General features: G+C 42.4%; 3 protein-coding genes across 9 annotated transcripts in view; 2 read left to right on the top strand and 1 right to left on the bottom strand.

The window, feature by feature from the left end:
• The window catches only part of FHL2 (four and a half LIM domains 2), a 43553-nt gene extending 36773 nt beyond the window's left edge, over positions 1-6780 (top strand). For all 6 annotated transcript variants that reach the window (XM_009472600.2, XM_087759044.1, XM_087759045.1 and 3 more), the window contains exons 4-6: positions 2318-2487; positions 4210-4396; positions 5907-6780. In XM_009472600.2, coding sequence (XP_009470875.2) covers positions 2318-2487; positions 4210-4396; positions 5907-6058 — 509 coding nt within the window. In that variant the 3' untranslated portion in view covers positions 6059-6780. The remainder of the gene's footprint in view (positions 1-2317; positions 2488-4209; positions 4397-5906) is intronic.
• Positions 6258-21994, bottom strand: TSLIG2 (tRNA splicing ligase complex subunit 2). The gene is made up of 5 exons (XM_087759047.1): positions 20722-21994; positions 18980-19146; positions 12932-13304; positions 9913-9980; positions 6258-9823 (listed from the first exon to the last, which is right to left on the bottom strand). The coding sequence occupies exons 1-4, from the start codon at positions 20848-20850 to the stop codon at positions 9924-9926; spliced, it is 726 nt and encodes a 241-aa protein (XP_087615173.1). The 5' UTR covers positions 20851-21994; the 3' UTR covers positions 6258-9823; positions 9913-9923.
• An 88-nt stretch (positions 21995-22082) lies between these two features.
• Positions 22083-23815, top strand: part of TGFBRAP1 (transforming growth factor beta receptor associated protein 1) — a 35689-nt gene continuing 33956 nt past the window's right edge. The window contains exon 1 of one of the 2 annotated variants that reach the window (XM_087759040.1): positions 22083-22365. The gene's annotated coding sequence lies outside the window, so the exon portion shown is untranslated. Of the gene's footprint in view, positions 22366-22727; positions 22857-23815 lie in introns of those variants that run through there. The other variant, XM_087759041.1, reaches the window with a different exon arrangement.

Below are 23815 nucleotides of genomic sequence, written 5' to 3'. Positions count from 1 at the left end.
AAAACCACAACATTGTGCACCTAAGGTGTAAAAATGATGGCTTGATGATGAAATAGGACATATAAATAGAAACAATAATGATATTTAAAAGCAGATGGCCCTATCCATTCATGATTGAGTTTAGGCATCTCCTTCTATTATTCCATGTGCATCTGTTTTTACCAATACAGCACTAACAACTGACATCTTTGGGAATAGCCAGTGCTAGTTTTAAAGTTGGAACTACATATATGTATATATTTTTAAGATTGTTCATCAGATTCACCCCCATGATGAGTGTGCTTATTTACCGAACGGATCTCTTTTTGCCTATTATGCCAGCTATAGATTGATAAGTAGTAATGAAGGCTGGATACAGCAACTCAGAGAACCCTTTCTTCTCTTATAATCTGAAACAGAAGAAATCCATTTTTATGAAGCTTTGCATCTATCTTACTCAAGATAGCCGTGGTGTCACCACATTTGGAGAGCAGCACACCCAGCATGTATTTTCTACTTACACAGCATTCCGTGTTAGTACGGGAGCTACACCAGAGCACTATGATCACCGTCTGAAGCATAATTCATTTTGAAAGAACCAGCAAGTGGTTGGATACCCTTTATGGAGACTGTTAATGCTACACTTGCCCTTTGCTTTGCTCCACTAAATGTACAATTTAGATTTAATAAAGCATTATCATGACATGCCCATTAAATACTAAAGTAATTACAAGCTTGATCTTTTCAGTCCTTCTGCAAACTAAACTCCCACTGACTTCAGTTTAGCAGCTAACAAACAAGGCTCCCCCTGCCTTGAGTTTCAGTGACAACACAATCCCAAAGAGAGAACAGCTAGAAATGCGAAAATAAAATTCTAGACCATTAAGAGAAAATTATCCACATCTCCTTTTTCCAGAACATCATTCCTTCAAGGGCTGATTTATTTGCTCCTTGGTATGATATAGAAAGTTACCAGCACAGAGAGGGCATAATTCTTAAACGGTGTCCATTAATAAAATGGATCAGAAATATTCAAGCATGTAAGCATCAGGCAGAAAGATAATTAACAGTTCACTTACTACACTCCTGCAAGTCAATTCTTAAAAAAAAAAAAAATCCTGCAGTATGCCTCTGGGCAGAATTTAATGAGACCAAAAAAGTAAAAGAAGAAAAATACGCAACTAGTAAACAAAGAGGAATTAATGCTTGAGAAGGGAAAAATGGTAAAACTTCACCCTGCAGTAACGGGGGTGGGGAGAGTTGGCATCAAAGGAGTTAGTGTAGTTCTTCATCATTAGCCACCACGACCAGCTTGTTAGTCTTCCAAGCACTTGACAACACGTTTGTTGCTACAGGCTTCAAGAGTAATGCAGAACTGTAGGAGCATCATTTGTTTGTTTTCCCTTCTGGCCAGTGTCAAATATTCTGACTCACTGGTACGTAGGAAATTATATAGCGTGCAAAGAAATTTGTCCCTATAATAGGGCATCTTCAATTTCCTGGAAGGGCTCAGGGTCCACCTGTCATACAGTGGACTCAGTCTGCCACGTACAGTATCTGTACCCTAAAACTTCATTCTAGACAAGTACATTTAGCTCCTAACTACCATACCACTGTTCTGCTTTTCAGTAAGGGATTGTTTAAAGATTTTTCTTCCTTTCACATTCCAACTATGGTTTAAATACAAGCGAGGACAGAGAGAAAGCTTCTTTCTTAGTGAAGGTTTTAAGAGACAGAAAAACATTTAGGATAGGTGTTGCAGACCTGGAAACCATTGCAAATTTATAGTGGACCTCAATGAGGACAGGAACAAGGCCCCAGAGCAGATATGAAATAATCCTTTGCCTCAGACAGTGACTATACTTTATTGGGAAAGGGAGGCAAGAAGCTTGCCAGGAATTAACCAGGTATCTTGCAGCTGTCTGAAAAAGAAACAAAAGGGACTTGGAATGAACAAAGTCAAACTTTAATGAGGAATGGCCTTACCTTCACTCAGCACAAACACCAGGCCTTATTGGTGTCTCGCCAATTCCCCGGAATCTTCCTGTGCATTAGAATTCATTATTAACTCTAATAATACCACAAAAAGGTGTCCTAAGCCTTCATTATTAGCAGTAAATGTTTCTCTTCTTTATAGGAAGAGAAGAACCACTCACTCTCCAAAAACTTAAAATGGTACCCCGTACCATGCAAAGCTGGTAGGAACACGAAATAGCCCCTAGCTCATAGCTCCACTGCTTATCGACTGACAGCCAGCTAGCTGTCAGGCAAACAAGAGCTACAAATTGCATCCATCTCAGCCAGAAGAAGTTCAGCTGATGCTCTGGTCTCATTACAGGTACTCGGAAGATGGAATACAAGGGCAACAGCTGGCACGAGACCTGCTTTATCTGCTACCGCTGCCAACAGCCTATTGGGACAAAGAGCTTCATCCCCAAGGACAATCAAAACTTTTGCGTACCCTGCTATGAAAAGCAGTTTGCCATGCAGTGCGTCCAGTGCAAGAAGGTAGTGCTCTTATTTCACTTACCTAAAACCTAAGGGACTGAAGTTCATCCCATTTTACCTCCAAGTAGGTAGAATATCTTATTTTTCTATGCGTGTTAAAAGATTCAGAATCAACTGATTTTAAGAGATATAATTTCAGTTCCCATCCTGCACCAGGCACAGCATTTACTATGACGAGAATTCTCTTACTCAGGGTTAAAGATCCCATTGTATTGAAAGCATACAGAGAACACGTTTTAAAAAAACAAACCAAAACAACATAAAAACTCTGCAGTGGAATAACCTCATTCCAATACAAGCCATTATATATCATATACCTAAACATTTCAACTGGACTGAAGATGAGCTAACACTGATAATTTTTAATATTCTAATGAAGTTCAAGACAGAGAGATAAGCTTTACACAGAGCAAATGCTGTTCCTGAAATAAACACTAGTAAACTCGATATGCTCAGGAGTACGACTTTCTAGGCCAAGGACCTTTCATTTGTGAATTTCCTAAATTCCATACACAGACACTGATAAGAATTTTAGAATTCTTTCCTGAAAAGAATCATCTCATCACTTCTGGAACTAACAAATCCCAGTTCCCTATGGATATATGCATAGGCAAAGACAATCAAAACCATGGCTATATCCACAGTAAATTCCCTTTCCCGCTGCCACTCTTTCCTCTGTCTCCCTTTACCCTCTGCGTATTTCCAGCCACCACCTGTGCCCGCGCTACCCAGACTTTCTTCCCTGTGTGCTACCTGCTCGTTTGCCCGTCCAGGCAAGCAAAGCTGCAGTCTGGTCAGACGTACTCGCTGGCCAGAACCGACTGCATCTTTGCTGCTGCTGCACAGGCAAAACAAAGTAGGTAAAGGCTAAATTTTTCTTTCAGCCTTTGACCTAAAGTATACCTAATTACCTTTACTACCTCCTATCCATCCATCAATTTTCTGAAGCTTCTAGGAGTTCTGTATCTTAAAAACTCTGTCTAGTGTCCAATTTTAACCACATTTGAGAACAGGCTCAAAAACACTTGGGAAAGAGGCAAAGACACGGATGAATACACATATTAGAGAGCATGATCACATACAAGCCTGGTTCCCAGGGAATCTCCCTTTAGGGAAAAAAAGAAGAAAAATTAAACTGTCCAATTTTACAGCCTTCTTAGGAATACTCAAAGGATCAAAACAAGTTCAGTTTGTCTAACATCAGGGGAGCTGTTTTTGTAGACAACAACTTGTTATAAGAGAAAAACCCCAGACAAAGTCAGGAGAAGCAGAAAGCAAAGACTTCCACTAAAATCTGAAATAAAACCGTCTTTGCCAAGGAAAGTAACAGGGAAGTTGAAACACATACGGTAGCTCCTTCACCATGAAGAACGGGACAGGTGAAGGAACAGAGGTGAGACAAATCCTAGCCCATGCATACGAAAACAACACACAAAGACTAGTTTACAAACAAAGACAACAACTGAGAGTGAGATTATACAATATATGGAGAATAAAGAACTTTTAGTATGGGGCTTCTTTGTATAAATTAGGAAATTATAATGAATCACTTGCATGCTTTTCTCAAGGTCAACTCTAGCTAAAAGGATGACTTTGCTGCTGTTAAGCCTTCTTTCCCTCCTCCCACCCACAAAAACCTCATCACCCTTCCTCTCTACCAAATCAAGACACAAACTTGCCACCCTCAAGAAAACACTTTCTGTCTTACTTTCCATAAAACAGGCTATCACTACAGGAGGCGTTACTTACCGGGAGCAGCCATGGCATAAGGAGTGCTTCGTTTGTACTGGATGCAAGAAGCAGTTGTCTGGACAACGCTTTACCTCCAGGGATGAGTTTGCATATTGCCTGAGCTGCTTCTGCAACCTCTACGCCAAAAAGTGTGCTGGATGCACAAACCCCATCAGTGGTAGGTCTCTTATCGCCAGCGCCTTTAAATGTTGGTTTCTTTTTTTTTTTTTTTTTTCCAAGGAACTGCTTCTAATATTAAAAATGGTTTGATAATTCATTCTGAATAACTTGAGAGACTCAAGACACTATACAATTCAAGACACATGAAATTAAATACTTATGATGCCTTTCGAGTGCCTAACAAAAAGAATGGAAGAGGTCCTTAAATTGAAGTTTCCTCCTTTTCACCCAGTTTTCACGGAACATGGTGGACACACAGTAACAGAGCTACGCGTGTAGTGGGACATGCATGTTCTGTACTTCATCCCACCTGCGTTCATTAGAGGGATCCCTGACCTCAGCAACAACAGTCCCTCCGCCAGCAGAAAGTGTCTAACTGGCTTACTCCTGTTGTAGCACAGCACATTTCTTCCCTGACTTTTCAGGACAGCAACTGAGAAATCACAAGGCTTTTAGATACTGCTTTCCAGTACAAAAGTACTTAAAGGAGCAACTGCTCACAGCTTTACTATGAAACACTTAGCATAAAAATATAACCTCCTCCTTGGCGTAATCAGCATTTAACAGCATGATCCATACAGTCCAAGACTGCAAATCTGAGTTATATCTGGACCATCTTCTCTCTTGTCATTGCTCTGCCCTTGCGCCTGTCCCTCACTAACATCTACTCGATTGCATAGCTCCTAGAAAAGTCAGTGCATAACACCACTGGTACTGTTTTCTGTTCGTGTGAAAGAGGAATTTGTCTTTTGAATATCACAGTCTTTTCTATCATATGCTGTTTTTTCAAAATGTTGCTACTAAAGGCAAAACAAAACCAAACCCCCTCTCATCAGGTAAGAGATATGCCCAAGTGAATCTTTTCACTGACTTCCAGCTAGTCATTCCAATGCATCATATTCAAATTGCTTGTCATTTCTGAGGTTAAGCAAGAGAGAATTAGTATTAAGAGACATTTGTCCCTTTTCTCTTTTTTTCCTGTACAACTTCAATACCCCGTATGATAGCCTCCATAGCCTCACACTCTTGAATGCTTTTTTTGCAGTTTGCTGACCTGCTTCTTTTCTTGAGGCACCCCTCTTTCAAAGCTATGAATCAAAATGCATTTTTACAAAACAAAATTAATTTACTCGGATGTCATAAAACATTCTGTAAAAAACTATCATCAGACTTCTGTTCAGGGGCAGTTGCTTCCCTTTTCTTCTGCTGTATATCATAGTGCCATCCCTTGAAAGTTCATTTCTGCCATCATCCGTCACCAGCTAACAGCCTAGTTCGCTAACTTAGCTGAAAGCAACAGAACTATTTGGGGATGAAAATATTACTTGCTACAGAATAAGGGTGGCAAAATTAGCACAGCAACAAACAGATTTGTCACAATGGCATTTTTTTTCACTGCTGTACGTCGGATCTCCGCAGCAATCCATGAGGGTAGTCTGACATAGCATCGCTCGATGGCTGATGTGCTATTCCTTTCTTGTAACAGAATGCTTTTGGTTTTCAAACAGGACTCGGAGGAACCAAGTACATCTCCTTTGAAGAACGGCAGTGGCATAATGATTGCTTTAACTGTAAGAAGTGCTCTCTCTCACTAGTGGGCCGCGGCTTCCTCACAGAAAGGGATGACATCCTTTGCCCTGATTGCGGGAAGGATATTTAAAGCTCAAAATAAGAGGTGGGGAGAGGGGAGGAAAGCCGTGCTTGCAATATATAGTCTGAAATACACGGATGTTTGGAACTAGCTTTGCCACTCTGTGTTTCGCTGTACTGTTAACATTACTTAACCATTTTCTTCACGCTCTCCAAACCTGGAGGGAAAACAACTTCAAAATCCCTAGTAGCGGTGTTGGTGTTTAAGATTTCTACAGCTAACCAAAACTAATGCAAAACCTGAGATGCAAAACCATTTGGGTGTTATTGACATAACACACTTTTTTTTTTTTTCTTTCCACTAAATATTTCAGTTACAAGCAAGTGATATAGTTCAAGGGTTACAATGGCCACGCACAATACATTCATAGATGGATATTCAGGGTGAAACCCTCAGCCCACTGAAATCTATGGCAAACACCATTCAATTTCAGTAAGGCTGCGGTCTCACTTCAGTGTTCTTGAGCTATGTGACCAGTGTGTGCTGTCAAGTGTGTAGAAAGACTGCGAACGTAGAGGGTGTTTCAATGTAGAAGGATTTGTGCCATGCCATAAAGAGAGAATGGTAAAACAGTTGAGGTGGGAGCGCTTCATAACAGGTACATATTTTATTGCATGACTAGCTGATCATTGTGTGAAGTACAAGTTCTGATAGACAGTGTCGGTATTACAGTTAGTTGACATTACACACTGCACATTGTATTTTTCAAAATAAAAACATTTAAAACAAAATTGTGATTGTGCTTTAATTGTATTTACATGGTAGAGATTTACAAATAAAATGCTTTCAGTCTGAAGAAACACAATGTAAGAGCCATACAAACACAACCCTTTTTGCACTCAGTCATGAAACTGTGGGGTTTACACAATGCTCATACGGGCCCTGCTGATACAACATAGTCTTCTACTAACCAAAATCAGTGGGAAAATCATCAGCAAAACTGAACAACTGTATGAAAATACTGAATTGGCTGCAGCTGATAAAAATGTGTTCATCGGTTCTAAATTCAAAACCAAAACATTATTGTTCTCAGCAAGCAAGGAGGTCAAGACAACTCAAAAGACATTTAATCTTTGCAAAAGTCAGAAGCTTAACTTCTATACCAAGGCATGCTTTAATTTTGTTCTGTATTGCAACACATAATACCCTTTGCTCTAGCATCATTCCTGCTAATTGTTTTCTGCAAAGGCAACTGTTAGCGGCAGCATGCTGGCAGGACAATAAAATCAAGAGGAAACAATCCAAAGGAAGATAACTCTCTTCCCAAAGCAAACTTCAAGAAATATGGCCATGTTATGCAATGTACGATCCTGGTACACCTCCCAGATGGAATTTATTTGTATCTAGCAAGAGGAGGAAAGTAATGTCACACTCCCGACAGGAATCTTCAGATGTGGAAAGAAGAATTAGGAATATACTTACTCTGTGTGCAACTGGGTAGGGAAAGTTTGCTCCTAGCTCCTGCCACCACTCTTGAATTTGTCTCTTTTTGTACCAAGTGTAAAGTGCTCTCAGGTCATTCCTTTCTCATTAATTCAACAAGTGAAATAGATGCATCAGATCAGATTTGGTTTACTGTACACCATTTGAAGAACTTAGTTGGCTGACATTTTTGAAGTGCACACCGTGCTAACCTGATCTCACTGAATGACTAAATTCTATCCTTTGCTGACTTCATTCTATGATGAAGGCTATCGTAAAGAATAGCCATAAAAACCCCTCATATCCACACCTCCCAAAGCAGGGCAAGCAACTCACTCACTCTCTCCTCTGGGGTCTGGCAATCACCCAGCACACTGCAGCTCTGCTCTAATACTTTGCTGAGAGAAGAAGGATTGCTATTAGCTAAGGGGGTACTGGAATAGTAAGAGCAGCATGGCTTGCACCTCGCCCCCACAAGTGCTACGATAGATGACAAAATGGTCCCAGCTTTGGGGAAAGGTAGGTGAAACGTGACAAGGCTGGAAAGCATACCAGCCTGAAAACAAGACTGTTACCACGCAGTAGCGGCATCATGCTATTATTCCAGTACAGTTCTGCATATCACTCCTTAACGCATACCAACACACACGTCCTCCTAGCAACTGGAACTACAACAAAATATAGCCTAGACTCTAAACCACTGCCAAGAAGCCACCCACAAAACAGAACTCCTACCAGACTGTCACACTAGTGCAAGGACCAGCACTTCACATGATAGTAACTGCTGCTAAAATTCCGAAGTAGCTACCGAGCCTTTTACTCCGTAAGCTTTTTCTTAAGTTCTAATCACTTCAAGTCCACTGAAATAGAATCATATAAAATGAACAAGCTTAACTACATCACAAAAACAAGTCAGCACTACGTTGTTCGCTTTTAATTGAATTTATTTAAATAGGATAAGGCTACTTAAAAGACAACTTTTTACATACAAAATGTACATTACGTTAAAGTTTGCTGTACTCAAGTACAAAAACTGCACAAGTGTTTAGTAAAAGGGAAACAGCACACAATATTTCAAAACACACATTCTTACCATTTTACAGCATTCGAGAAGTGCCTTTTATGTCATAACAGTGAATGGAGAACTTCTGTCAGTAATGAATTACGCTACAGTTTTTGGTTTCAATATTAACCAATGTTAAAAATGTAAACAAGCTTTCAGATCACTACTGACAGCTTCTTTTAGTGGGTTAACTAAGCGGATTCAGAAGTCGATTCTTTTTTTTGTTTCTGTTTTACTAAGTCTGGGAGCGTTATTATTATTTACCACCTATATCTAAAATGGATCTAAATTGGCTTCACCCTGAGCCGCTGAGATTTAATAAAAATGTTTCCATCATTTTAACTGGATTTCTGCCTTATAAGGCATTACCAATAATCCACAGGAAACACCAAGTTTCACAGAAAACCAACATCCACTTTAAATTATCAAAGGAAGGGAAAACAGGTTAGTGGGTTTGGCTTTTTTTTTTTTTGAGTGCAACTACATACTCTACTGGTCTCAAGGTACTTCTTTGTCTTCCTGTCCCTCTCCAACTGTTAGTAAGCTGAGAAAGCACTGACCTGCATTCCACAGGTTTTCGCCGTATTTTATTAGCATGATTGTAACGAGGAAAACAAGCAAATTTGCTACATGGGCACATTTTTACACTTATACATGTGTAAAACATGCCTGTGTATTTAAGAGAACGTGGCACTAATCCATTCACTACTTCCTCTCAAAGATTCCTATCAAACAGTCTAATTAAACATACTTCCATCTGTGCATTTCTTATTTCGTACATCAATAAGAGAAACTTCAATTTGAAGTAATGCTGTTAAATAGTTCATCTCTTATTACCAACCTAACTTGCACCGTAAATTCTACACTCCTGTTCTGTGCAACAAAAAGGAAAAAATTTTGTCTCAGACTATCTTATCAGCAGAATGGTCAGTTTTCTCATCTAAATGGATTATCTTTTTGAAGCCAAGAAGGCTCTTGGGATCACTCTGAATCTCAATAGCTATTTTAACTATTTAACCAGAAGTGGAACAAAACTGAATCTTACTGAAACAAAAAAAAAAAAATATATTTATATGTGTGAATCGTAGTGACATGCAGGAGATGAACTATAATAACCTTGAAAACTAAAAGTGTGGGGTTTAGTATACTGTAATATTACCACCTTTTAAAGAAGTGATGAACTACCTGGTGTACAAGAGTAGACACTCTTAAGGTGACCGGTGATAATGACTCCAGCTTTACAACAGGGAACTTTTAAACTTGTTAAAACTTCACAGCAATCTGAATCCCTGTAAGGTTTAAAAAGAATTGTACTTAAACTGTTTAAATATGACTTATCTGTTTGAAAATATGGAAGTAACATTTATGTTTCAAGCACCATTAGCTACTTCATGGCCATGTAACATGCTGGATTTTCTTCTTTGCTTCCGTAGGCTTCAGGTCATTCTGGAATGCAAGAAAATACATAAGTATTCTTAGACATACTGTGCAAGTGGAAGTTAGTTATTAACCTGCCATATTCAAATCTAGTACTTACTATTGCTGTATGCTCAGCTATATGATACTACAACAGCTTTCTATTGCCATCTTGTGGATATAGTTAAATATCACAGAACTTCTCTAAAGAGAAAAATAAAGCCAATGAATTTAACTACCTGCAAATCATATATGTCTTTTGGTTTTTCTTAATCCTACACTTAGTTATGCAAAAATATCTTTCAATTATGCAGCTTAGAAACAGGTACATATTGGAGTGTCAAAACATACTTCAAGTTATTTCAGATTGCCATCTTAAAATACGTGTTGAAATGGGATCGTACAAGAAAAAACAAACATACAACTAGGAAATCAATTTACTTCTGTCCAATAGTAAAAACATTGGAAAAAGAGAAGGAAAAGTTGGTCTTCCTTTGTAATGACCTGTATAAAAAAGTGAAATAATTGCCAAAGCCTCAGATGAATTCATCTTTCAAGCCCTATCCCAAGAAACCAGAAAAAAATCAAGTAAGCCCAAAGTAAAACAATGGGAGATTGAAGTGGTGAAATAATTACCTTTTCACCATCTAAAGTAAGAAAAAATCTGAGAAATTAGAGCTTTAATAGCTCACACAAGCAGAGTAAAGATAGGTATATGAGTTTTCAAGAACATTCTGCAACAGACTGCTTTAGGGAGAACAATCTGGAGATCTCTCTTCTCATTAAGAGTTTCAGTATTCGTTTATTTACAGCAATCCTGTGGATTGCAACCACTGAAAGGTTTAAGGGACTTAGACCCAGAAGGATAGTTCTGTGCTATTCAGCACAAGAACTTCAGTTTTTCTTGAAAGTCAAAGAACAGCCACTTGCTTGAAAAGGCAGTTGTCATTACTGTATACTAAAAATATATCAGGCTTTACACTCTACGGCCATCTGCCCAGTATACTGATTCTTCCTGGCTGCATCACTTATTATTCAATACCACATTCTTTAATCTCAGACAGTAAAATAACATCCATACAACACACTTGCCTAACTTCAAACGTGTCTCACCGTCATTAACCAAGGCATGACCGAACTTGCCGGTATTAACTTGAACAACATAAACTGTGGCTAAGACAGAAAGTCAAGTGTCAGAGGTCATAGCTTCTGAGTGTCAGTTATACAGTGTCACTTAAAAGTGTTCATCACTGTGTCTACAAAACATTAAAATTAAATACAAAGAAGCTGTGAGATGTATACTAAACAAGTTTCAAAAGCTCTGTAGGTTCAAACCTGACCAGTACTTAGAAGAGTTTTAAAAATTAAAATAAGGTAGTGATACTGGTAGTAGGAAAGACACTTCTCTAGCATAAATTTGACTTGGGGCCTCAGCCATGATTCTTGTAAAAGCTGCTAAAGCTGTCTTTCAGAACAGCCATGTGTTTAGGTGCTCATGTTTAACAGAAGTCTGATGGAACCTACCAATCCATGCAGCCAGGATATTACCTGCATTCTTTCATGAAAGGGTTTTTTTAAGAAGAGATTAATAGAAAGCATTTCATGAGGCAATACTGAGAAAACAGAAGTTAGGTCTGGTGTCCTGGGAAAATGTTAATCAATGTAATTGCACACTGTGTATCTAAAGCTCCCCCTGCAGTTCAACTGAGAACAGGTATTTTTATTTCTTCTTTGAAGCCCAAGACTTATTCCAGACATTCCCATACTCCAGTGGAAATGTGAAAATTCCTTCATTTGTATTATGAAGGAATACAACACAAATATAAGACTTATCCCTACCTCGTGGCATGTTTTAAACAGATGATCCATCACTCCTTGCTCACTGACAAGCCCTTAAAGACTAATCACACCTTTGTCAAAAATAACCACTCTTCCGTCTCCCCAACTGGCAGCTACATTTGGCACCATTACCTACACTTTCAAAGATACGCCCTCCTGAATTCATATATCCTGCCTTAGCTTTTCTCTCATCACTTCAGCTCATCAGCCTCATTCTGCCCCCGTCTGTAGTGTAGATCTCTTCTCTACAGAAAATTTGTTTGCAGCTAAATCTACCTTGCAGAAAGAAGATAACTATTTACCTTTATGGTTAACAGCTCGCTATCAGTCTTCTACTTGAGAACAGCATCCCTCTGTTCAAGATCTCAGCATGTCTTTCTCAGCATCTTATAGAAGCTCAGGTACCTGATTAAGATCACCATGGCTCAAAATGAGCACTTGACCTTTGGCCTCTCACTTCAACTAGTATGGTTTGTTGTTATAGCTTCTCATTCAGACCCACAATCTAGGCAGCTCTCCAGATTTTCACACCGAGTTTCTTCCTCTATCTTGCCAATTCCTATGTGAGATTTAAAACAGATGGCGTTCTTCCTCCAAGGATATATTCTACGGCTCTCAGCATCTTACTGCAGTTCCCATAATACCTCTTCCTTCACTTTGACAAATGAAAGCTTGTTCTACTCAACCATTAAAGTGTGATTGTTACAAATGTTATCATTCTGTTTTTTTCTTCCCTACTACGGAAAACAGACCACTTGTCCTCCCTTTAAGCCTGTTCATGTTGTTCTATAATACCTGTTCTCTCTCTCAGACCTACCAGTAGGATTATTTCATTTGTGTTTTATTTGACTGCTCCCAGCACCACCTCAAGTGTTACCTACTTACTCATTTTAAAATTACATGCATGTTTCCTACAAAGCTACCTCTCTCACACAGAAGTTTCCCATGGACAAGTACAAAGTACTTCATTTCTTTCCTTCTCATCTTTCCCAAACCAGCTACTCTTTTGCCTGTTTCTAAATAAAGATTCTACTATTACTCCAAAGTAAAATAATCCTGAAAATGCTTACAAAGGTCTGCCTTTGGCTCCTGCAAGTTTCAATTAAAAAAAAGCTGCAAAACAAGATACTGGATGTACATACCGGCAAATCAGATTCTTCTTTTGGAACGGCTCTCTTTAACTTCACAACAGTAGTTCCTGCTACTGGAGACAAAGGGTACACCTTCAGACTAGCCAACACACTGCTGTTAGTCTTTGAAATATTGTTCTGCTTAGCCTCACTATTCCTCATTCCCAGCTTAGCGTCCTCTGATAAACTGGAGGCTGAAATGTATGTTGAGGCATTTGAAGGAACGGATAATCTTCTAACAGTGTTGGTGGTGCTTCCAGCTGGAGGAGGTTTTAGGCGATCAGCAGCTCCATTCTCTGTCTTCTTCACCTTTATGCTTGTACTTGTTGAATTGCCATCAAATACAATTAATGGCCGTTTCCTTAAACCTTCCACCGTTGTAACACTGAAAATACAAATTATAAAATTCTCAGAAAGACAAGCTAAATGGTCTAAAAATAGCATATCCAAGATGTGAGTAGTGAAAATTAATTTAGTCTTGCCTAAAGTAAAAATATATCCCAAAATGCTAATGTTAAGCTCTTAGCTGCTCCAAACTTAGGAAACAGAAATTGATTCCAAAATACAAAGGCGGGGGGGGGCGGGGAGCAGGCAGGGGGTTGTGTGAGGAACAGCGTTCCTCAGTGAAGAGGGTTGTGTGAGGAACTTTCCAGGCAGACAATTACAGTTGTATGACCAAAGACTGTATGCTTATACCACTGTAGCTATTCCAGAATAACTAAAGAGGTAATAGCTGTTAAGTATTTCGAAAGGTGAATATTTGAGAAAATGTGTGCCACCTCATCTACAAGAACCGCATCTAATATTCTGACGCTTCTAAATCTCCCCGTTTCCACTCTTATTCAAAATCATAACGTTAAGATAGTCGAAAAGATTGTTAAACAAGGAATGAAAACATTAAGCAAAAAAAGCATGCCTGTTTTTGAAATAAGCTGTCTTTGAACAGGAACCCTAAGCTGATTTAATGACTTTTTTTTTTTTTTAAATAGTTTGTGCCTTTAAGCCTATGTGTAGTCAGAGCTGGCCAATTTAGTAGCAACTGAAAGGAATACTATCCAGCTAATATCAAAACAGTAGTATCAGAAAACATCCTGACTGCCAAAAAATACAGCACAAGGTTATCATAGCTCACATTCACTACACAAATTTAGAGTTTTAAAAAAAGCATTGCTCAAGAATGACAAAGAGAAAGTGTTTGGAAAGTGCAGATTTAACAAATAAAAAAAACCAAACCACCACTAAGTTATATAATATTCCTGTTTAGAAACTTCAGTTTTCAGTACACACTTACTGTTTAGTCATCTTATATTAAACAGGAGAATAAAAGTTGAACTACACTGTTTTCAACAATGAAATATATTCATTAATTTGTAATTAATGAATTTGACAATATTGATGTTAGGTATCTAAACAGCCTTTAAAATAAGCCATAAGCAGAGACTCCACTTGTTTGACTTGGAATGACATTAGATTAGTAGCTGCTCATAAACCTCACATATTAAGAAATTACACATAGCTTGCACAATTTCTGTCCAGACCAGGGGTTGCTTTAAATTGTGACTCCTTTAATTTTTTTTAAGAGCTCATAGAGCAAGAGAAAGTTCGGCTTTTATTCAGATTTGCTTCTACATTACTATCTGTTGACAACAACATATGTCACATAATCCTCATCTTTTTCTATTCATCGGGTTCCCGGACCTGACAGAGACAAAGAGAGAACTTCAATTCATTTGGGACTTGTTTGTCAAGAGATCAGACACAACTTTTTGGCTTAATAGTAGTAGATGCCGTTTCCAGGAGAGCTTCTACAAAATCAGATTAGCTTCCAAGACCAGGAATGTTCAGCCAGGCATGTTGTTTCAGTTAAATACTACTGAAACAACAGTAGTATTTAACACATCCATTAAATTAAGGAGCATAATTTCACTTGAAAAGTCTAAAAAGCTGACACACTTCAAAAATAAAGCATGATACTTTTTGCTCACTTTGGCTTTGTCCAAGAATTTATTCAACACTCCTGACAAGGAACACATTCCCCAGCAGCCTTTTTGGAAAGCTAGTTTACAAACTATGTGAAAGAAAAGAAATCTATGCCTTTTTTCAGTCACCTTCCTTAACATAAGAAGTCTGCTTTTCCTTTGGAGATTTTTTTTTATTAATTCAGCTTGGTGAGGACTGGCAAATCAGGAAATAACTGCACTTCTAGGAGGATTGTTATCTGTTCTAAACTGAATTTTATAACTGTAGCACTTGTACTAATGACCACATGCTATAATACAGATAACATTCCCAGAGAAACACTTTGGGAAAGTTCCAAAAGAAATTTGGACGCTGTATCATCAAGAACTGTCACATCTAATTTTTAGATACATGGCTCACAGAAGAACACAGAACCTTGGGTGTGACATTCATTTCCTTTTTATAAAGTACAGGCAGCTTAAAAGCTTCAGAGCAGGACTCGTGTTAGCCAGCATTCTTCTGAGGGAGGACACTGATGCTAGCTAACAGCTGAAAAGAACCAGTTTGGGATTGTGTTCCCTCCTGCAGGACACTCTCTGTGAAACCTAGATTTCAGTGTGCATCTCCTACATCCTAGAGGAATGTTCTAGCCACACTTTGGGCCTGGCTGGATGGAGGGCATGCTCTAATCCTATTGTTTACTTTGTAGCGCATGGTAAAGAATACAAGATTTACTAGAGGAAGCAAAAGCTTCTCTACATGAGCAATCTGGGTTTCCCCTGTTTCACATGATTACTCATGTAGTCAGGTTGGCCTCCGAGAAACTTCTGATTACGAGGACAATTTAATGAAAAATCCTCCTATTCTTGTCTAGCTTAGGCTGGTACTTAAGGTAGGACCCTAAAACCAGAGAGAAGTGTAGGTTTTCGCTGCCACCCCCTGAGTATACTAAATATTCACCTGCTACCAAAACAGGCAGGTGATCACCTGTGAATGTCTGAAACTGGTCAGAAGTACCATATTTTACACTGAACTCAATATTATCAGCACATTAGCAGTTCTCAGAGGATGCCGAAGTGGCCTCTCAGGCAACTAAGGAGAAATGATGAGCTCTGCCAAGGCCACAGCTGAGCACGCACAGCCACAGTGCTCCTGCAGAGTCTGCAGGTGAGAGTCTTCAGGCTCGATGGCACTTCAGAAACTACATATACATTGAGATTCATACCATCCTCTTTCTTCCAGCAGGCAAGATGAGCTTATAGATCTACAAAATTAACTGTCCCCGAACACAAATACTTTCTGAAATGTCTGAAGCTGGATAGATTACATTTGGTTTTATTTGATATGATTGTCTGCAAGCTGAAATACTCAGTAATCAGACATAGAAACCATCATCTGTGACCGCAGATAACTGATTGTATTATTGAGGTATAACATGTTATTGCAGCTCAGCTGATACACAGCAAGTCTTTTAGGACATGCCATCAATCACCAGCAGTAAAACTAAACAGGATATTCAACACTGACTTTTAAATTTCAGTGTGTTTTTACCTCCTACATGTAACTACTAGAGGCATGCAAACACACACTGAGGCATGCTGATCAAGTCTCCAAGCCTCATGTTAATTCCAGCGCATGTTGCAAAGCTGTGCTTTCCACAGAGGAACTCATCAGAAAGCTCCTGTTGTTCATACGATCAATCAGTTTATCTGACTTCTAGACCGAACTAACAGAGCGCTTAGCTCCCACCTCTGACTCGCACATAACTTACAGCTGCACAATACCTAGGAATTTTGTTTTTAAAAACAAGAAAGCCAAGTTCTACTTCCTCCTCTGCACAGTGGCATCGTGCCAGTTCTGCTTCAGTGGTGCACACAACTATGAGGAAAACTGTAACATTCTAACATCCAAAAAGATGATTGAACTTCTTTGATTCTTTCCGTGAATATACTAAAACTGAAGTTTTCTCTGTGCAACTTTTACTTACTGAAAGTCTATTTCTGCCATTTCTCTGGCATTAGCAATACTAGCAGTAAAAGATTAACTTTTCTAGACAGTATTTTCCCAGCATATTTGTTAAGTATGAAAGATGTAATACAAGCAAAAATAGTAACTGCTGGAAAAGCTTAAAACTGTCTAACAACAGGGCAAAAGACTAAGCCTAGCATGCTAGATGTTAAGTGCTAAGAGCAACTGATAAAGAAAAGCACACTGGTAAATGAAACATACCTCCTTTTACTTACTATTTGCCCAGCAAATACTACATAAGTTTAACCACTACTGAATTTTAGTGTACCAAAATAAGAGCACCTAAACTTATTCTATATATAAATTCTTGATGAAGTCATTCTCCCATCTAAATATTAACATTGCCTCCTTCCCTCAAAAACATCCAACCTATCTTTATTTCTTTGACAAAAAATTCTTTTGCACCTATTTCAGCACACCAACAGTTTCTTATTATTCCAACACTAACCTTATTCTTTCATCCTCAAGTTGCAAGTTGTAAACAATCCGAGGTACTATAACCTTTTATGCACACAGGAGAAAAAAACCTGACATAACAAGATAACTCAGTGCCCTAGCCACTTAAAAAAACAAAACACTCGGCAGAATTTGTTTAGCTCTTCCCAGTTAGAAACCTCAGTAAAGCTAAAACAGACTTAAGAAATCAACAAGCTGTAATACTGCAAACCTATAATAATTTCCATCCACCTTTCCTTTAGCATTTGCTGCTGAAGCTAAATCAGAACACTGCCCATACATATCACACGTCAAAGTCTTGGGCAGGGGGAATGTCGGGAGGAGAAGAGATTCAGTAAAATAAACTTTTAAGGAAGATTTTGCTTTCTGACCAAGTACAAAGGTTTTAAAAACAAGGAAGAATGTTTCTTTCAGAAAGTAGATGTTAGTTTTGAATTGGACACGCAAAACCGCTGCAGCATACACCCCGACTCTAGAATAGACCAATCCTGTCCAGGAAGGAAGCATAATTAAACATGCTTTTGGTACTTTTCTTAAACACTGTAAATATGATTATTACTTAACAATTACAAGGTGAAACAAAAAATTAGTACTTTTTCTTCATTATAAAGTATCTTGAAATGTACCAATAACTCAGTATCAATACAGACTGGGGGATGAAGGGATTGGGAGCAGCTCCGCAGAGCAGGACTTAGGGGTACTGGTGGATGAAAAACTGGACATGAGCCAGAAAGGTGTGCTCGCAGCCCAGGCGGCCAGCTGTATTCTGGGCTGCATCAAAAGCAGGGTGGCCAGCAGGTCGAGGGAGGTGATTCTGCCCCTCTACTCTGCCCTGGCGAGACCCCACCTGGAGTGCTGCGTCCAGCTCTGGGGCCCTCAGCACAGGAAAGACATGGACCTGCTGGAGCCGGTCCATAGGAGGGCCACAAAAATGATCAGAGGGATGGAGCACCTCTCCTATGAAGAAAGGCTGAAAGAGCTGGAGTTGCTCAGCCTGGAGAAGAGAAGGCTCCGGGAAGACCTTATTGCAGCCTTTCAGTACTTAAAGGGGGCGGCCTATAAGAGAGATGGGGACAGACTTTTCAGTGGGGCCTGCAGTGATAGGACAAAGGGTAATGGTTTTAAACTAAAGGAGGGTAGATTCAGACTAGACACAATGAAGAAATTTTTTACAATGAAGGTGGTGAAACACCGGAACAGGTTGCCCAGAGAGGTGGTAGATGCCCCATCCCTGGAAACATTCAAGGTCAGGTTGGATGTGGCTCTGAGCAACCTGATCGAGTTGAAGATGTCCCTGCTCACTGCAGGGGTGTTGGACCAGATGACGTTTAAGTGTTCCTTCCAACCCAAACCATTCTGGCATTCTATGAAAAGAAGGACTATAAGCTAGATACCATTAATAACATTTGGATGACAACAAAAGATTATCTTCCTCTTTTTCCTGTTATTGCAGTAGTAGAATCTAACACTTCTGACACAGGAGACCTGACACAGCATTCTCTGTAAACTGTAGTAATGTCCAAAAGCCGTACCAGTTTCATTAATCAGGCAAACAAAGATTAAACTAAATGCATTGTCCTAAATTCTCCAAGTCTAGCCCAATAAAAGCTAAATTACCTTTTATTCTCACTTTTCAACTCATTTTGCTGCCTTTTCTTTTCCATCATTTTCCCCCATCTACTTTTTGGTAAGTCACGCTGAGGCAGGGGAATGGCATGTTGAATATAGAGATCAGTGAGACCATCTTTGTCCATCTTTACATCATTTTCGACTAGTATATTCTTCTGTGGGGAACAGAAAAAAAGTTGTTATTATTATGACAAATTCAAAGCACAAGTATCTTAGTGGCATAATTTCTTTTTTCAAAAGCCACTTTACGATAGTGTATTGGGCATAAATGCCAGAGTTTCAGAAGTGAGGGGGCTGCAGGGGTGACCGGTGTGGGGAGGCCATGAACTGCCCTGTGCCGATGACAGCCTGGTCTCCCGCCTTCCTACTGTCAACTTCCCTTGTTTTCCGTGTGGATTACACTCGGTCCCTCCCTTCAGCGAGGCAACGGAAAATAAGGGATGTTTGGGTCAGTGCATACTGGTTTCTTTTTCCACTACCTGCAGGCACATCTCTTCACATATCTCCTCACGTGCCTCTTCCTGTGCGTCTTTTTGTGCCTCCTGATCCTGGTGGCTGCTGCTTTTTGTTAATTGCATTTGAGCATAGGTGCCATGAGCTCTTCTGCTTCAAATTTTGGTGTGATCGGCTGTTTTCATCAGTGTCAGAGACAGTTGGATCCAGCTGCGACCAATACTGGGCAGTTCATCACCTTTGCCCACACAGGTCAACACTGCAGCCCCTCCCTATCCAAAACCCTGCAATTTTTCCCAATAAAAATAGTAGCAAAAAAAAAGGAAAAAGTTGTAATAGACATACTGTTGCTGACTGATGTTTTCATGCACTCTTAAACACACTTCCCTGAATCCAACTACAATACCAGAGTTGTTCTTCACACTTCTAAAAAACAGGCAACTAGAACATAACGCAGTTCAAACTTACAGATGTAGAGCTATGCTTCCTTCCCCAGTTCCCACAGAATAAGCTGCAAAGGGAGATTTCCAGTAACTGTCAGTTATAACAGAACACCAGTTTTCTTTCTAATTGTGTATAGGGTTGCGAAAACAAAATTTCTTGGTACCTTCTGCCAAATTTATTAAAAGAGAAAAAAACCCCACTAACTTCCTACAAATTAGAGGTCACTGAAAGCAGGTCAAGTCTCTGCCACTACTGGTTTTGGCAACACTTCATGACTTCCGAGGTGGGCCTAAAACCTGTACATTTTTGTCCACACAAACTACGTGGACAAGAGCATACAAAAATTCAGAGAACTCATACAAAAACCTAAAACTTTGATTACTATTGTTTCACGCGCCTGAAATTTTCAGGCAAGGCAGTAACAAGTACTTCAAATCACATCAACTGAAGCTTCATACAGTCCAAAACTGTTCACTTTCAAACTCAATTTTTTTCAGGTTTGCATACTTAAAGCATTAGCTTGACCGATTATGTAGGACGCACTTCCTTAATTCACCGGGTATCAACGTGGCAACTGAGAGTAAACAGAGTAAAATCGTCTTTCTACGGATAATTTTACTGTCTGCGGACCCTGGCGCAGGGACCCGCTGACTTGGGTCCATTATTCGTTAGCAGCTACAGCGGGGGGGGGGGGGGCAGGACAATGAGCAGGGCCGCAGGCCCGGGAGGCCTCCCCTCCCGCCGGCCGGGACGGGCGCCGCGCCGCCCCCCCCCGCCCCGCCTGAGGGGCCGCCGTTGCGGGGCCGGCGGGCTCCCCGCGGCGCCCGGCGCACCTGCTCCAGGGTGAGCAGCAGGAACTCCTCCGAGAGCAGCTCCGGGTGCAGCAGCAGCTCCGGCTCCGGGCGCCCCGGACCCCGCTCCTCCTTGCCGCCGCCCGCCCGGCCTCTACCCTGCGCCGCCATCTTCCTCCCCCGGCAACCCCTTTCCGGCCTCCCACAATGCCGCACGGAGCGCGCGGGGCGGGGGCTCGCGCGGGAAGTGACGTCGGCCGCGTGACCTCAGGGCGCCGCAGAGCGGGCGCTGTCCCGGTTCTGCCGTTGGTAAAAGAGCGTCGGGCGGTCAGCCGCGCTGCCCCAAAGAATGCTTTCGCGTCATGTTCTGGAGCGGGAGGCGGTTTACGACGTGAGCAGCCTGACGCGGGGAGAGCAAAGCTGGGGGCGCGCCCTCCCCGGTCGGTTTGGCTCCGCCGCCGGCCGGCGGGCCGCAGGGAGGCTCGCCTTGCCGGTGAGGTGAAGTCATCCCCCGGCTGGTGCCGTTGGGCGGGGACGGCCGATCTCCTCCGTTATAATTCTGCCAGCACACAGAAGTAGGGGGCGTTTGCGCGGCGGCACGCAGGAGCTGTGCCACCGAATTAAACAAAGGGGATCTGAAATCTTGCCCGCGCGAGGGGTAACTCTCAGTTAGCGCTTCGTCATCGGCAATAACGAAAGCTGCTGCGTAATTGCAAAGTGAAACAGCTGCCTGAGTTAGTCACCTGCTCGCGCGCTTCGAAGCAGAACAGGGAATTACAAACAGTTTCGTTGGTAAATTGACCGTGTCGTCGTTACAACGTAAAATCGCAACGTAATTTGAAATACTTGACGGATTTTACAGAATTACGAGGCACAGGCAACAAGTAACACGCGTGACGCAAGAAAAATACATGCCCGTGGAGCACGTCGCATGTACGTGGCCATGTAACCTTGCGTGCAGCGCTTCCGAGAACAGGAATTCAGATTTTGAACGTTTAGAAATCACGGAAGCGTACGAGCAAGCAACGCAGTAACGCTGACGGCCAGCGCCGCAGTCTGCCTGCCGGCGGCCGGTGCAGCCTGCTGCCCCGCGCGCGCCTCCTTCCCGCCTCCCGCAGCCCCCGCGACGGCCTGGTTCGCCGGGGGAAGGGCGGCTTTCTCCGCCTGCCTTCGTCCTCTGGACGTCAGGGCGGGACGCGGGCAGCAGCGACTGAGCCGCAGCGTTTGGAAACAATAAACGCGTCTCTGGGGTCCCGCCCACGTTGCGCGCGGCGTGCGCTGTTCGCGCAGCGCGGACGCCCGGCGCTCGGCCCCTCACACCGCCGCCGAAAGCGCGCTGACGGCGGCGCCGGCGCCGCCACGCCCGCGATGGGCGGGGTTCGTTGAGGCCCCACCCCCAGCCCGTGGTGCCGGGACGGCGGGTGCCCTCCCCCACGCGACCGGAAGGGCCCTGGCGCCCCCTCCCCGCCCTTTGCTCGCCCCTCCCCTCCGGGAAGCGGTGACGCTGGCGCAGGGCGGGGCCTGAGCCACACCGGAAGCGGCGCGTCCCGCCCGCCGCGAGGCCTGGGCGCTGACAGCGCGGCCTGAGGCGGCGCCCGGCCCGGCCCCGGCCGCCGGCACCGCACCGCAAGGCCTGGAAGCGGCGGGCCCGGCTCCCGGTGTGGCGGCGGCGCCTGGCGCTGGCAGGTGCTGGGGGAGGGCGAGCGGGAGGAGAGGCTCCGTCGCCTGGCGGGGCGGAGGCGGGCGCGCCGGGGAGGCGCGGGGGCCGGTCGCTGCCGGGCCTGCTTTGCGCCGCCCGGTCCGGCTGCGGGCCTGCGAGGGGCCGGGGGTGAAGTGAACGGCGCCGCTTCTGCCGCCGCGCCGGGCGGGGTGCGGGCGCGTCCGGGCCGAAGCGCATCCCCGTCCTGCCGGGGGCTGGGGCGGGCCGGCAGCTCGGGTCTGTGGAATCGCACGGGCAGGGCGGTTAGGGCTGGCGGGCAGTTGGTTGCCCAGGGCGTAGCAGTGTGTCTACGTGAGCGGGCGGTGCGGGGGTGAGGTGGGTCGGGTGCTGGTCTGCAGGGCGGCGGCGAGCAAAACCTAAGTGCGAAGCAAGGGGTCGCGTACCGACAGCGGGGCAGAGCTGCCTGCCACTTCGTGCCCGAGTGAGCCCCTGCGGGGTTGTTGGGGCACTTCAGGAGGTAACGTGTAGCGGACTGGTAATTTGCTTGCCAATTGGTTGTTTTTTTGACAGCAAACATCCCCATTATCTTGTTTTCCGGAGTTCTGAACATCTAAGAAGTAGCGTACTGACTTCCAGTTGTAACTCCGGGGGGGCCTCTTGCACTTTAAGGGAACAGCACGTTCTGCAGAACCTGTTTTTTTGCAGTGCGCGTAGGCCTCTAAGCTCTTTTAAACGAGAAAAAAATAAATGTAAAAAAAAAAATCACATGCAGATTATGTGTGTTGACATTGGTTGTTCTTAAAAGCTTTTTTCACAGCTTTTTTCTAGCATGAATGTTTTAATTTCTTTGCTACCAGACTTATGTAGTACTGTGTTATTTTTTGTTCTTTCTGGTCAGGGATTGTGTATCTATTTTGATTTCTTTTATACTTTTCATGTACTTTCATTTAGTAAGTTTTTTGGAGCTTTTTAGCACATCTTGGTCAAGAGCAAAAATCTGCAGTTCCCCCATTGGCATACATTAACATTTTTACCTTGGGCTACAGGACGTTAAGTTGTTGACAGCTTCAGGTACGAAAGCTGCCTAACCTCTCCAGGCAAGAGTTTATCACTTCTGGCTACACACAGGCTCTTAAAAATGGTTGAGAGTTTTTTGCCAGTCAACCTTTGGGCAGCCCTCTTTAAATTAATGTGCCGTGTTTCTTTTGATAACGTTGGAGGATAACATGACTGTGTTGCCAGAGACTTGCATTATCATTTTACCTTAGGCTATTTCTCTAGTACTTCCCGGCTTTGGGTTTTTTTTGTTGAAGGTCAGAACGCTAATTTACACCCCAGGTGAGGATGCAATTTGAAAATGTCATGGAAGCCCAAACTAAAATCTTTTTAACTTCTGAAAAAAAGTAGGAAGTTCTTGGCAAAAAAGATCACTGCTATTTCTCTGTAACGTGATTTGCTTCTGGCTATATTCTTAGT

This window comes from Nipponia nippon, unplaced genomic scaffold, assembly GCF_047370975.1.
Source record: "Nipponia nippon isolate SJK-2023a ecotype South Korea unplaced genomic scaffold, ASM4737097v1 scaffold_2, whole genome shotgun sequence".
In the NCBI taxonomy this organism is placed as follows: domain Eukaryota; kingdom Metazoa; phylum Chordata; class Aves; order Pelecaniformes; family Threskiornithidae; genus Nipponia; species Nipponia nippon.
The sequence above is the reverse complement of the archived record's forward strand: the minus strand, read 5'-3'. Positions and strand labels throughout refer to the sequence as shown.

What these genes read in the sequence shown, in the direction of transcription:
- TSLIG2 (XM_087759047.1), bottom strand. Translation starts at nt 20,850, where the DNA reads ATGGCGGCGCAGGGTAGAGGCCGGGCGGGCGGCGGCAAGGAGGAGCGG. An exon ending in TGCTGCTCACCCTGGAGCAG is followed by an intron (nt 19,147 to 20,721) that starts GTGCGCCGGGCG and finishes TGTTCCCCACAG; the next exon opens with AAGAATATACTAGTCGAAAA. An exon ending in TTGAAAAGTGAGAATAAAAG is followed by an intron (nt 13,305 to 18,979) that starts GTAATTTAGCTT and finishes TTGTATTTTCAG; the next exon opens with TGTTACAACGGTGGAAGGTT.